We start from the raw sequence: 12872 nt of genomic DNA, 5'->3' as shown, positions 1-12872 counted from the left end.
GAATGCAGTGGAAAATGAAATACATTTTGTTAGCCAGTGTCCTCACAATGAGACCGAAAGAAACAGATTATTTCAGACAGTTACAACAATTTCTCCATCCTTTTGTCATTTAGAAGATCACCAAAAAACTGCATTTCTACTAAGATCACAAAACCCACTAATTATGCAGAATGTGGGACTATTCATTATCCACTGCCTCCAAAGAAGAAGTCGAACCACATAATAGCTAGCGTAGTAGTAGTAGTAGTAGAAGTAGAAGTTTTTCCAGACAGTTGTTACCTGTCTCCTGTTACTGTATTGCAATGAGTATTATACTTGATTGTACAAGCAATTAGCCTTCGGGCATGATTTTGGAAATAACGTTTGTTACATGTGAGGTAACATACGAAGCATCAGATAATTCCTGGATAATTCTTCAATCGTGTCATAAGTGGGATTATATCCTTCTAAGACAAGCACACACACACGCACACACAGAGGAAGAGAGAGAATCGTTATGCCTACCACCTACATAAATTTAGAGTCATTTGGTGTACGTTTCTTCATCTTATTGACTTAATATTCTTACGTCCACGGCAATGGAAAAAAAGAAATAACCTTACAGGAGTATACGATCCAGTCGATATATTCTTTCGTGCTTCTCACACTGATCATGTATTTATGTTGTGTAGGCAACGTTATCGTTTTTTTTTGGGGGGGGGGGCGTTCACAGGAAGGATTTTGACAAAACATATCATATAAGGTCGTATATAACATTTGAAGGTTAACATCCCGTTCGTTTCCAAATGTTGTGTTGCAACATTATATAACAGGACAAATCCCGATGCAAAGTTGACCAAATATCCACCAAAAAACGAAAAAAAAAATCAGAAATTTCCGCAGTTGCAGTACATTCTGCCACCGTGATGTATATATGGGGGTAGTCGGTGGCGGCCTTGGGTTAATGATAAATAGCGTAGCCTATATAGCATTAGACTTTGTTCCGTTAAACAGGCCGCGTATGTAAACAATACATTTATCATTCTGGGCCAACACACATTAGTCGTCGATGCGGTGTGACGCCCTTACCATCGCGGTGTCAAAATCCGTGCACTTCAACAAAACACGTCACGTGTTTGCTGACCGGTAGTTGACAACAGTGCCAGTGTCTTTGGTGACAATTTGTATCCTTATAATTAATACCTACACTTACGTCACATGGGAGAGTCATGGCACACACTGTGAAGGGAAGAATCCAAACAGGTGACCCAGTACATTACCTTGCAGAAAATCTGTACTTCGTAGGTGCAGCTATTTTTGAGGTACCATGGTTGACATGTATAACTATTGTTATACTGTGTTAAAGTTTATCATCTAGTGATTGATTCTGACTATCAACATCAGGGTCAGAGAGAAATCCCTACTGACCTACAAATAAATGTTCCTTACTTTCTGATCCATGAATGTCGTACTTCAGCAGGTTTACAATACATTGTACTTTGAGGCCACGTTAGGAAAATCAACGGAGAAAAACAAGAGCAGTGCAAGTTAAAAACTATTGAGACTTAGAAGGCTTATATTTCCTGAGCTTTAGGCCGCCAACATGACCAATGGATCAAACAGGCATGGATGAATTAACTTGCTGGCTAGGTAGAATTTAGCATACACTAGTTAATGATAAACTGTATAGATAAGCGACGGACAGGCAAACTTTGACCCCCAAATACATAGTTTATGGTACTAAAAAAATAAAGTTAGTAAAAAGTAAAAGGTATACACACTGAGCTGTTGATCCACTGGGTCTAGGGCCCAATATTGGAAGGCAGAGCCCATCCCTCTCATTTCGACGCATTTTACTTCCCCACCCATGCCATGTATCCTTTTTACACCTAGGTGGAGTAGAGAAATTCGTGCCAAGTGCCAAGGATTGCACATTGAATCTGCATAAATGGAACACTATATATTTACCGCCAGTAAGATATAGCTACACTTGATACCGATACGTTGAATTTTTTGTTTCCATTCTACATACCACAGGCAATACATTAACCATCTTCTTTTATGTGCTTTAGTTCTAGGACCTATTGAACCCCAGAAGCTCGGAATGACCCTAACTCACGAGCACCTCGTAGCGGATTTCTCAATATTCCAGGCACCACCACCCAAACATGCCCCTCACATGGGCACACTGTCCCTCACCATGGAGAACCTGGGTTTGATCAGACAGTACCCGTAAGTACCTCTGACTGTCTATCACAATTAATGGTTCGACCAATAAAAGATTGCCAATTACCGGTTGGACCAATAAAATGAAGGCTGCATGTTTGTGCAATCAGCGGTTCGACAAATGAGAGAGAGACTGCATGTACGTCATATATATTTGCATTTTCTTTCTTTATTTTGCATTCTGATGTTTTAAAGGAGGTAGTTACAGGCGGGGCAATTCACGTAGATGCCTGTTATTAGACGATAAATTTAACCCTAAACAGTACACCTGGGGTCCGCGCGGACCCCAGCGCTATATATTCTGTAATATCTTTTTTGTTTCTAAAGATTTTTTTCTGAAATTTTAGGTAATTGTCACCCACAAAGTTGTCTCTCAATACAGTGCAGAAAACTCCGTTTCTACCATTTATAAAAGAATTATATCTGATTTTCTTTTGGGGTCCGCGCGGACCCCAGCCGGCTTTTGATCATAATGGATACACTAGCGTTCTTATACATTACCTTATTTCCGTTTTTATATGTTTTTATGCACTCATCGTATGTCTACCAAGTTTTCAGAGAATGGTGTAGTAATAGAATTAAATTTTGATAACTCTGGTGTAATTATGACGTCATATGACGTCAGAGTTAATAATATAGTCCGCCATATTGGATTTTGACCAATGACGTCATCAAATTAGCATATTCTATGCTTATTAAATGATTTAACTTATATTTGATTATGTAAGATGTTATTAATGTTGGAAAAGAAGTGTAATTTAATATAAAAGTCAGAAAATTTTTATGTTTAAAACAAAATTACTTCTATTTAAAAAAAAACTGCCTGTTAGAAACCCGTTGCCATGGCAACACAAAAAAACATCAACTTACTAGTATTAAACTAATATGAACTTTTTTCCAGAGACATTTTAGGAAAGGTCTCCAAATTTGATACTTCTAGCGCAAGCCGTTTAGCCGCTATCTGAGATCAAAGTTGGGCCTCAAAAGCCCCTTCAGTCTGAAATGGGTTTAAAAATCGGGTATTTCCTCTTGTCTTCTTTTCTTCACCAAAAAATAGAAAAAGTTCAAAATGTATGATTTTTGTATGTAATGTGGACAAAGAGGTTCCCACATCAGTTTGCAAAACAATTGAGCTGGTTGCATGTTGAAAATTTCTAAAAATTAGCAAAAAACTGTTCTGGGGTCCGCGCGGACCCCAGGTGTACAGATTAATCAGTCCGGGAAGGTGTTCTGTTGAGGGTTAAGAATGTGCTTTTAACATTAATATCGCATATTCACTATGTGTACAAGCATCCGTGGTAGATGTAAAGATCAGGCTCATTCAGTGTTTTACATATATGTGTGTTTCGATACTTTTATTATGTATCAACTATATTTCTTCTAACTATTTACAGGTACAGCCTTTCAGCCAATATCAATCTACATGGAGAGGAGGAACACATGGGGGAAGAGCTGAAATTCTATAAAAAGAATGGAGGCTGTTCTATCGTTGAATGCACCTCCCTTGGCCTGAAAAGAGATGTCGGAAAACTGCGGAAGATTTCTATGGAATCCGGAGTGAACATCATCTGTGGCACAAGTAAAAACTAATTTGCTCTCCTTGTTTCAACATGACAAGTACTCTGATATCAATTAAACAGTAAAATCATGTTAACATCTGACTTCTGGGTTTTGGCTTTCCCTAATTAATTGAAACAACTGATGAGATTTTACATTTATGACGTTCATTATTAGGTACTAAGCCAAGAATAGTCTCCAGCAGACATTCCAAATGGGGTTATTATAGTAGAATTTAACAAAAATTTGGTCTGTCTGGCCAGTGGAGTAGCCCTAGGTCCACGTTAGGGTTTCGTGTTTCCCCCTCTGATGCTCGGGCAAATAAACTTTACGATGCCTCATCTCATCTGTCCATTATCATTCCTATTTGGCTATTTAACTGGTTTTGAATCCGCAAATTAATTTAGTAGACTAACAACAAGAACTCTACAGGGTTGGAATAACGCACATTCAATGATTGGCCTTATGGGCCATGTCGACCTTCAATTTCCTCTGGGTACCAACCAGATTTTAGGGTTTTCAAGCTCGCCCCATGTCCTGTGTTTGACCTTTTGACCTCCTGTTAATCTGCCTGACAATCCTCTTAACCCACGTGCTGGACATACGTACACACGAACCCACAGACCCCAAACAATACAATCGTATTCGAAACCATCTAGAACTGTGAACTTGTAAATCAGTTATGCACGGACCAAAGTAATTTCTTAACCTATTTTGTGTACTGAAGGTTATTATATAGACAGCACCCATCCGTCAGACATGGACACACTCACCCAGGAACAGCTGGTGTCTACCATGGTCCACGACATCACCGAGGGGGCTGATGGGACAAACGTGCGGTGTGGTGTGATTGGGGAGGTTGGCTGTTCTTGGCCCCTTACTGGTGAGCTAGTGGGATTAACGTTAGCTGACACTTTTATCATTAATATTTACATAAACGGTATTGCATTCTGATCTTGTAAATGTGCATCATAATAATAACAAACATCTTAATCATCATAGTCTTTTAACTGTATTTTCAGATAACGAAAGGAAAGTTCTAAAAGCTTCAGCCGCAGCCCAGATTGCCACCGGCTGTCCAGTCATCATCCATCCTGGACGGCACACTGACGCTCCTACCGAGATTATAAGGGTACTGCAGGAGGCAGGTGGTGACGTCAGGGCCACGGTCATGTCCCATCTCGACAGTAAGTAAAGGCAGACGGTGTGTTGCTCAACAACGCTGACCATATAATACACACATTTTGTGTGAACAATATGACCGATAGCTTTCTGTACGAACAAGAGCGGTTACTTCTGTATAAAAGAAAGGCCCTTGATCGAGATGAGATCTGTATTCACGGAGACTGGTGTATCTGGCGGCAGGATACAGCTCTCTCCGCAGATACTCTCATTCCCTGATCAAGGCGCTTTTCCCTAAAAGAAACGGCCGTCCTGTAGATGCACATAGAAACAAACTCTGTCCACTAGAAAGTATGCAAATGAAGCTATCGACCGATACGTCACACCAACTGATAAGCACAAGCAATGACTATTGATGGAGAACAGAATTACATGTGACAGTTTTCAAATCATTATTATTTCTGTTTAATATAGAAGTATTGCTTTGGGTGGTTAAGTTAATAGGTTTATCTGCCTTTCCAAAATAGCTTGTGTTGCATTATGGGTTGGAGGTGATTTTTTACAGTTGATAATTAGGATGTCACGGCTGAAGGCGGTCCTGCACGCGCAGGTTGGATATGGGTGGGTTGTTAAAGTGGTGTTAACCTTGATAAAATCACATCAAACAGATGAGATCTATGAGTTTTAGGGAGTAACGTAGCCTCCCAAATAGTCGCTGTAATATAAATATTCTTGTTCTTGATAGTTTGATTTCTCTTGCAAAATGTCATTGACTGTTTATTTATTTCATCATTGTTTGTTATAAACAAAATAAAGTTAAATTTAACAATTGAAGTTAAGTAGACATGCATGGGAGGGCCGGAAACCTGGTGGCTTATCTTTGGCCCTTCCCTATAATATAAGATTAAAAGTTACATTTAAAAGTACTGAATGGATTGATACGATTTTGACCCGTATAGGAACATTCTTCAGTGCTGAAGAGTTCCTGGAGTTTGCTCAGCTGGGGTGTTTCCTGGAATGGGACTTCTTCGGGCTGGAGGTGTCCGGTAGTCCGTGGCAGTCAGTAAAGACAGACATGCCCAATGACGCGGCCAGGATCAACATGATTCTACACGTGCTGCAGGAGGGACACGCTGACCAGGTGGTCATCTCTCATGATATGGACACCAAACATAGGCTGGTAGGGTAATATTTCATCTATACTTTAGAATCATTAAAGTATGAATAATCCATCCGTAGCAAAAACAAGTGCAATAGCTCAAATGGTAGAGTGCTCGATTTGTAACCGGGAGGTCGTGAGGTCAAACCCAGGCCGGGTCATACCAAAGACTTTAAAAATGGTACATACTTCTTTCTCTGCTTAGCACTCAGCATTTGGGGAAGAGTATGGGAGTTAAACACATGGGATGGGAGTGACTGCTGTGTGTGTCCCAGAGCTAATGAACGGAGATGGGCGCCGCCCTATGCGTCACTGGACGCGGGAAGGCTCTTTAACTATTAACTAACTTTTAACTAAAAGCCTCCTTTTTTTGGTTTCACTTTAATAAAAAAAAAATATAGTGTGTTTATTTTGTGGAAAAAAACTGTTTTGTAATCTCTGCGAAAATATCGAAGCAATTAGGATAAATTTATCGGACATCTGTGTCTTTCTTGTATTGTAAGATCTTGGTTTCATCCTACGTGAGGTTGAAGGGCGCCGGGCGTTACAAAAAGCTACCGGCTCATCAGATACATGTACTCTACAAGTAGAGCACGATGGATGTAGTGTGAAATATAACACGTTCCTTTTATAAATGTCCTCAATATGAGTTTAATAAAGAAAAAGGCTTTCTGCCATGAAACAGTAACCTCCCCATGCCAAGGTTTCAAGATCTAGAAAACCTGCAGAATCACATTTGTACAATCACAAAACCCACTTATATAATTAAAATTAAATGCACCAAGTCTCTCACAAACTTTAAAATCTACAGACTAGCCATTTTTGGCGACGCCTCAGGGGCGGAGCCCTTAGTATAGTACTGCGATTTTGGCGACGCCTCAGGGGCGGAGCCCTTAGTATAGTACTGCGATTGAATTGCCAGGAATTCTAAATATTCCACGCACGCATTCCCTAGGGAATTCATTTTTGGCAACACCTTGCGGGTGAGGTCTTCCCTCTCAGCTGCTTTTCAATGACTTTGGAGCTTTTCCGACAGCTTGGACAGGAACATTGTTTGGAATTGAACAAGGTCAGCATTTGAAGTCAGATGTTTCAAAGGAGATGTCGTGATTGTCTGAATATAAACCAATATGTCACCGCGTTTAGTTGTTGTTTTTTTCTAGTAGTTTTCCTTCTCTTCATGAAAAGTATGTGTTTGGACATAAGGCCATGTTGATTTGATTATATGGATGACATCCGCGCGCGCATGAATTTTCGGCCGTTTCCAAAAAAAAAAGTTTTCAACCATACTGTAAATCGTGCAGAACAGTTGCTAAATGAGCAAAAATTTACCATAAGTTGCAAGGAAAACATTTAGAAACGATACCAATGTCGTAGCTATAGAATGCCAAAATTATTATAAGTAGATTATTCGCCATAACATATTCTGTGCCATTTGTTCAACCTTCATGACCACGTAGATTTCATAGTGAAAGCAACTTTTCTTTTTTGCAAAACTTTTTTTTATTCGCACGCGCGCATCAGTTTTTGGGTTCCCAGAGGATGTCATCCATATAATCAAATCAACAGATGAATTCAAGTTCTTTTCAATGCAACTTTGTGAGGATAAAGGAAAGACGCAGAGACAAGGCTTTCCGCACACTGGGCACGGGAGACTTTTAAGACGAACTGGCTATGACTATATGATACTGGCTACGTTAACCCTTTCAGTCTTAACTGAGTTATATTTTCCTTCTTGAACTGACGTCCCTCGTCGTAGAAATCCTGTGTCTTTATATTATGTATTACCGCATAACAGTGGTACATCACTTCAGCACACATATTTGTAACCGGACCAATAACAGGGACTACAATAACAGAGAACTGTATAAGTAATTACAAGGGAACTGTTCGGAGTTTCATCAGGTCTTGCACTATCATCCTCTTACAAGTTAGTTAGAGAGTGCAATCGTACCACAGCTCCCATATACACCGATTGTTCAGCATATTCATGGTTTTCAAAATGTGTACATTCTCCTCGATTCGATTTGAACCGTCATTGGCGAGGTTTTCTAAATACATATAAAATAGGTCATTACAATATATACACTAAGATACCGTAAAACACAGGCAATGTATCATCGTAGTACAGACGTATGTAAGTCATCCCAGTAATCTCTAACTGGTGTAAGGTTTACTGTGGCTAGCGATGCATTACATAGCCTGCACGTGATGGCTCTGCTACTGATCTGGTTCCCTCCCATGTTGCCTTCTTTCTGTCGACGATGCTACTACTTAATACACATATGATATCAACATGCTCCTTCTACCATCATCAACAATATCGAAACAAAATTTTACACAAAGGAGACTGGAGTCAGTTGTCATGATCAGCTCTGTGACCGGGAGGCTTGAGTCAGCTGTGACCACGGCTTCTGGCATATGTGATTGTCCCGGCTTTAGCACGGCAACTGTCGGCTAGAGCTTGCGCACTAGCTAAGGCACATGGTACTGCAACTGTATGGAGAGAAGAAAGGCTGTCATTGGTCTGATAAGGTGTGAGGCTTGTTGCTAGTGTCAGGACAAAACAATAGACAGGACTTCACACATTGAAGGTATCTATACATGAAATACACTCCTACCATCATTGTATATGATACCTGACAAAACTCAAGATTAAATGGCTACCCTCTATCCACGGCAAGTTAGTCAACAGTAATATGCCTCTCACCGCGCCTTATAAAGATCTCGGCCAAAACATATCGTGGTGCGAACGTCACAGCAAATGGTAGCGGTTTGAAATGAGTCTTCAAAACAAGGTGTACATTTCCTAAACAAGTCATCGAAACGTAGAAAACAATTGAAGACAAGGCTGATATAGAATGTGCGTCAAAAGTACACATGACATGACAGCTGTGAACTGCATAAGTAGCAGTCCTTCCGCGCTTCATAAATTAACTTAGCCAAAACTGGCCGACGTTACCAAACATCCACACCCTGTAGAATTATCGATAAAAGTACGTATGAACTCACCTTTTTTATGTCTGTATCCCTGGTTGAGAGAAGGCAAAGGGGCTACGTATCTCCACGCCCGCCGGCCTGGGCAACTGTAGGGAAACAGCGGTGATTAGCCTCGTGTCATTATCGCGGGAACCGAAAAGGAGGAAAAAACGCTTATAATCTTACTTTTTTACCTGTGAATATGTTAAGAAGTGGCTTCCTTATTTTGGCAAGAAGGTAGCTTCGTTTCCTATTTGAAGATTTCGCTTCTCATTGAGCCTTAGGACTCGGCTACTAAAATCTGAAGTTTGTTTAGTATAAACTATTTTTGGCCCTGCCCAGCAACAAGCTTGACACCTAATTCGACCAATGGCAGCCCTGCTTCTCCCAGACATCCAGATACCACGTGTTTCAGAATCTCACACGCCACATGCCTTGCATTGGCCGTGAAAATAGTTCTATGTCGCCATGTGGGCCATAAGGAAATTCATGCCGGACACGAAAGCCGATCCTCGCCCGCTAGTTTTACGTTGACCAGTGCACGGGGAATTCTCCGTTTGTACCGAACGGGGTTTCCTTGTTCGTATCGCACGGGCCACGCTAAAACTTTTCCGGAATTGACCAATCAGAGCATCCATGTGCTCTCTCCTCGCGTCCTTTTCCACAAGCAGGACGGTTTCAGTTTATCGAGGGCATGGGCGATAAGACAAGTTTGGCTTATCTGTCTAGAATGCCCCCACACACATTGCAATGGACATCAAAGGCAGATTATTGTGGGAAACACTAAGGTAGTCCAGCGCTACATTTGCTTCAAAATTAAACAAGGTGTACATTTCATATTCAAGTCAAAGAAACGTAGAAATTATTCAGCTGTAGACAAGGCTGATATGTCCAGCGCAAAACATTGACACGTTTCACAATCAAAGCCACACAAAACAACCACTGAACAGGGCGGGTGGTTACAGGGGAGAATGTAAGTCTTCTATAAAGTCTTCTATAAAATGAACGATCCAAAATGTGAAGTCGTCATCAGGACTTCACACACGGAAGGTTTCTATACATAAAATACACTCCTACCATAATTGTATATGATACCTGTCAACGCTCCTGTTTGAAAGTGTACCCTAAATAAAAGCACGTATGAACTCACCGTTTTGGGAGTCTGTTATCGCTGGTGGAGAGGAGAGCAGTTGTTCTCAGTGGTCCGGGGTACGGCCACGCGGGTACGGCCTCGTCTGCGGGCTCGTCTCGTCTAACAGTAGAAGCGTTACTACTTGAATACGTTCAGGGGTCCAGTTGTAAGTATCGTTGATACGGCAAATGAGTCAAATAAGTCAAATACTTTGTCAGTTGGTACAACGAAAGTTTAGTACGTCCTCGCGGGTAGCTGGCGACCGACTGAATGAATGTATGGTGCCTCGTGCACGGACCACCCACTGCACCCAGAGGTGGTCAGCCAGACAGATAGGTTTGTTGCTATGGCAACTGTCGCGACGGACTTACTGGGAAATAGTCTCCCTTCCGGTTTACAGCAAAAACCCTATTTTGCAGGGCAAAAGGCCTTTAGCTTCCAAACTCACGGAATGACAGAAAAGCATGTGCCATCCTACATGTCCTACAGTTTTGGAAAAAGGTAATATGTAAATATTCCAAAAAAAGAGAGAGAATAGCTAGTCTTCTGCACGATTATCTTATGAAAGAATGTTTTATGCAAAGTCATCTTAGTTTGCTTGTGAGAGAGGTATAACCATATTTTATTTCATTTACTGTATCATAATGTTGTGTAGCGTGTTCATTTTTTTCTCTACAACTATGCCCTGAACATCTGCTTGGAGACTTCGCACACAGTAAAATCCGACCAATACAATTTCCAAGTAGATACAGGAACCTAATGTTTGTTTTACTAATTTTCAGTAAGTCTGCAAGCATTCACTCGAATATCAAAGAATGGAACAGATACAGAGAAAGGGACAACCCCAACTATACCCACGAACATCTGCTTGGAGACCTCGTAAACAGTAAGATCCGACCGACACAATCTCCAAGCAGATAGATGGAGCAGATGTTCTAGTAATTCTGTGTAAAAAATCATCTAAAGATCAAACAATGGAGCAGATACAGAGAAAGGGACAACCCCAACTATACCCTCCCCCCGAACATCTGCTTGGAGACCTCGTAAACAGTAAGATCCGACCGACACAATCTCCAAGCAGATACATGGAACAGATTTTCTAGTAATTCTTTGTAAAAAATCATCTGAAGATCAAACAATGGAGCCATAATATATTCCAACGTTATTTCAACGGGCGCGACCTACTCATAGTAATTGTTATCCTTTACCCAGACTAACCAGAGTATCTACTAGGGGATGTGTATATGACGATATTTATGTTACCGACAGTTTAGAAATTATTTGTAAATACTGCAATGTGCATTGAAATGTTATCCGGGAAACCTCTCAGTAAGTGTCGCCAGAGGACACACGGGCACTGAGACGGCGATGCCGGTTACTACACGGTGTCCAGACCCGACAATCACCGTACGGGTCGGGGTATCGCTTGTCGGTGGCAAGGATGCTGCCCGTAAATTATATACACTATTGTATACACTATTATACAATGCCATACTTGTTGCTCTGAATGTGTGGGGGGCAATGGGCCTTAGATATTGAAGTATTACGCAGCGGAGCTCTCCGCGATGTGAACACCATGAAGGTTTACGTCAGACTGAGCTCCGGTTGTTTACATTACGCCTTTTATCGGGCCAGGTCACCGTTAGTTATATAGTGCAATCTAACACAATAAACAGAAGAGACATTTCTTGTTTGGCGAGATATGCAACCTTTTATTCTGTTGCATCACAAACCATAGTATCAACACGTGCGAGGCATGATGTAGGATAGAGATTGTCTCAAATATATTAACATGTGTCTCATGTCAACAACCCGGCCAAAACATGCCTAACTGCGTGAAAGAACGAAACCAAGACCACGTGCGTGTGTGAACGAAAAGGGGAAACCAGCCAATCGGGCACAAATTGTGTCGGAATGAGAAAGGAAAGGGGTTCACAAGGGACAAGCGAACACGTTTTAATTTAAATGTGCTTTAGCTGGCGGTCTAAAGCCCCGCGGACACTCTTGTAATACTGGAGGTTTCCCAGATCGGACAAGTGTAGGCCGGCAGGCGCAAAGTAGTTTGGGTTGCGTCTCCACAGACGTCTGTGGTTCCATACTGTGACCTTGAAGTAGCTCTGCACAAGTCCCTTCAGCGCCTCCGTGAATTTGTGAAGGCGCTGAGGAAAGTCAGACATGTTAGGTGGAATATGGAGACGCCAGATATCTGGGGAACCTTGGAGGAGCGCCCGGTCTGCTTTCTGGTGGAAACCCACTCAGTGTACACGTAGCGTGTCTATCTTATATGGCAATACCTATTAAAAATTTCATCCTTATTTGGTAATACTTGCGTCAGATACCATTCTTTCCTAATAACTATACCTTACTCACGTACTTCCTAAATAATCAAACATAAATCCATACGAATGTGAGTTACAGCTCAGGGTACACATTTCATTCGTTGATGCATGCATCATATTAGCACCCTCAAAAACAAACAATACAACTTCCTACATACAATACGGTGTTAAAACACACACATTTTAACATACTAGTAGTACTAAAACAACAATCCGTTATAAGAAAAATTCCTTTTACTCAAGTTATATCAAAAGGGTTACAAATTTATACTATTATATTGTTAAAATACGTCGCCGGTGTGTTTTTTACGCACCGCCCTTGTTTTCTATGCAATGCCAAGCCTCATGGTGGAGTATGGTGTCGCTTACTGTATCGAAT

The 12872-nt window shown here is 41.1% G+C and overlaps 1 protein-coding gene across 1 annotated transcript in view; it reads left to right on the top strand.

Annotated features, from left to right (window-relative positions):
* Positions 1-1068: 1068 nt before the first annotated feature.
* LOC109471693 (phosphotriesterase-related protein-like) overlaps positions 1069-12872 on the top strand; it is a 13054-nt gene continuing 1250 nt past the window's right edge. The window contains exons 1-6 of the mRNA XM_019771033.1: positions 1069-1242; positions 2052-2211; positions 3600-3784; positions 4490-4645; positions 4785-4949; positions 5844-6064. Of these exons, the coding sequence (XP_019626592.1) occupies positions 1209-1242; positions 2052-2211; positions 3600-3784; positions 4490-4645; positions 4785-4949; positions 5844-6064 (921 nt within the window). The 5' untranslated portion in view covers positions 1069-1208. The remainder of the gene's footprint in view (positions 1243-2051; positions 2212-3599; positions 3785-4489; positions 4646-4784; positions 4950-5843; positions 6065-12872) is intronic.

The sequence above is a fragment of the Branchiostoma belcheri genome, unplaced genomic scaffold (genome assembly GCF_001625305.1).
Source record: "Branchiostoma belcheri isolate BF01 breed outbred unplaced genomic scaffold, Haploidv18h27 scaffold254, whole genome shotgun sequence".
Lineage (NCBI taxonomy): Eukaryota > Metazoa > Chordata > Leptocardii > Amphioxiformes > Branchiostomatidae > Branchiostoma > Branchiostoma belcheri.
This window is presented reverse-complemented; position numbering and strand designations above follow the sequence as displayed.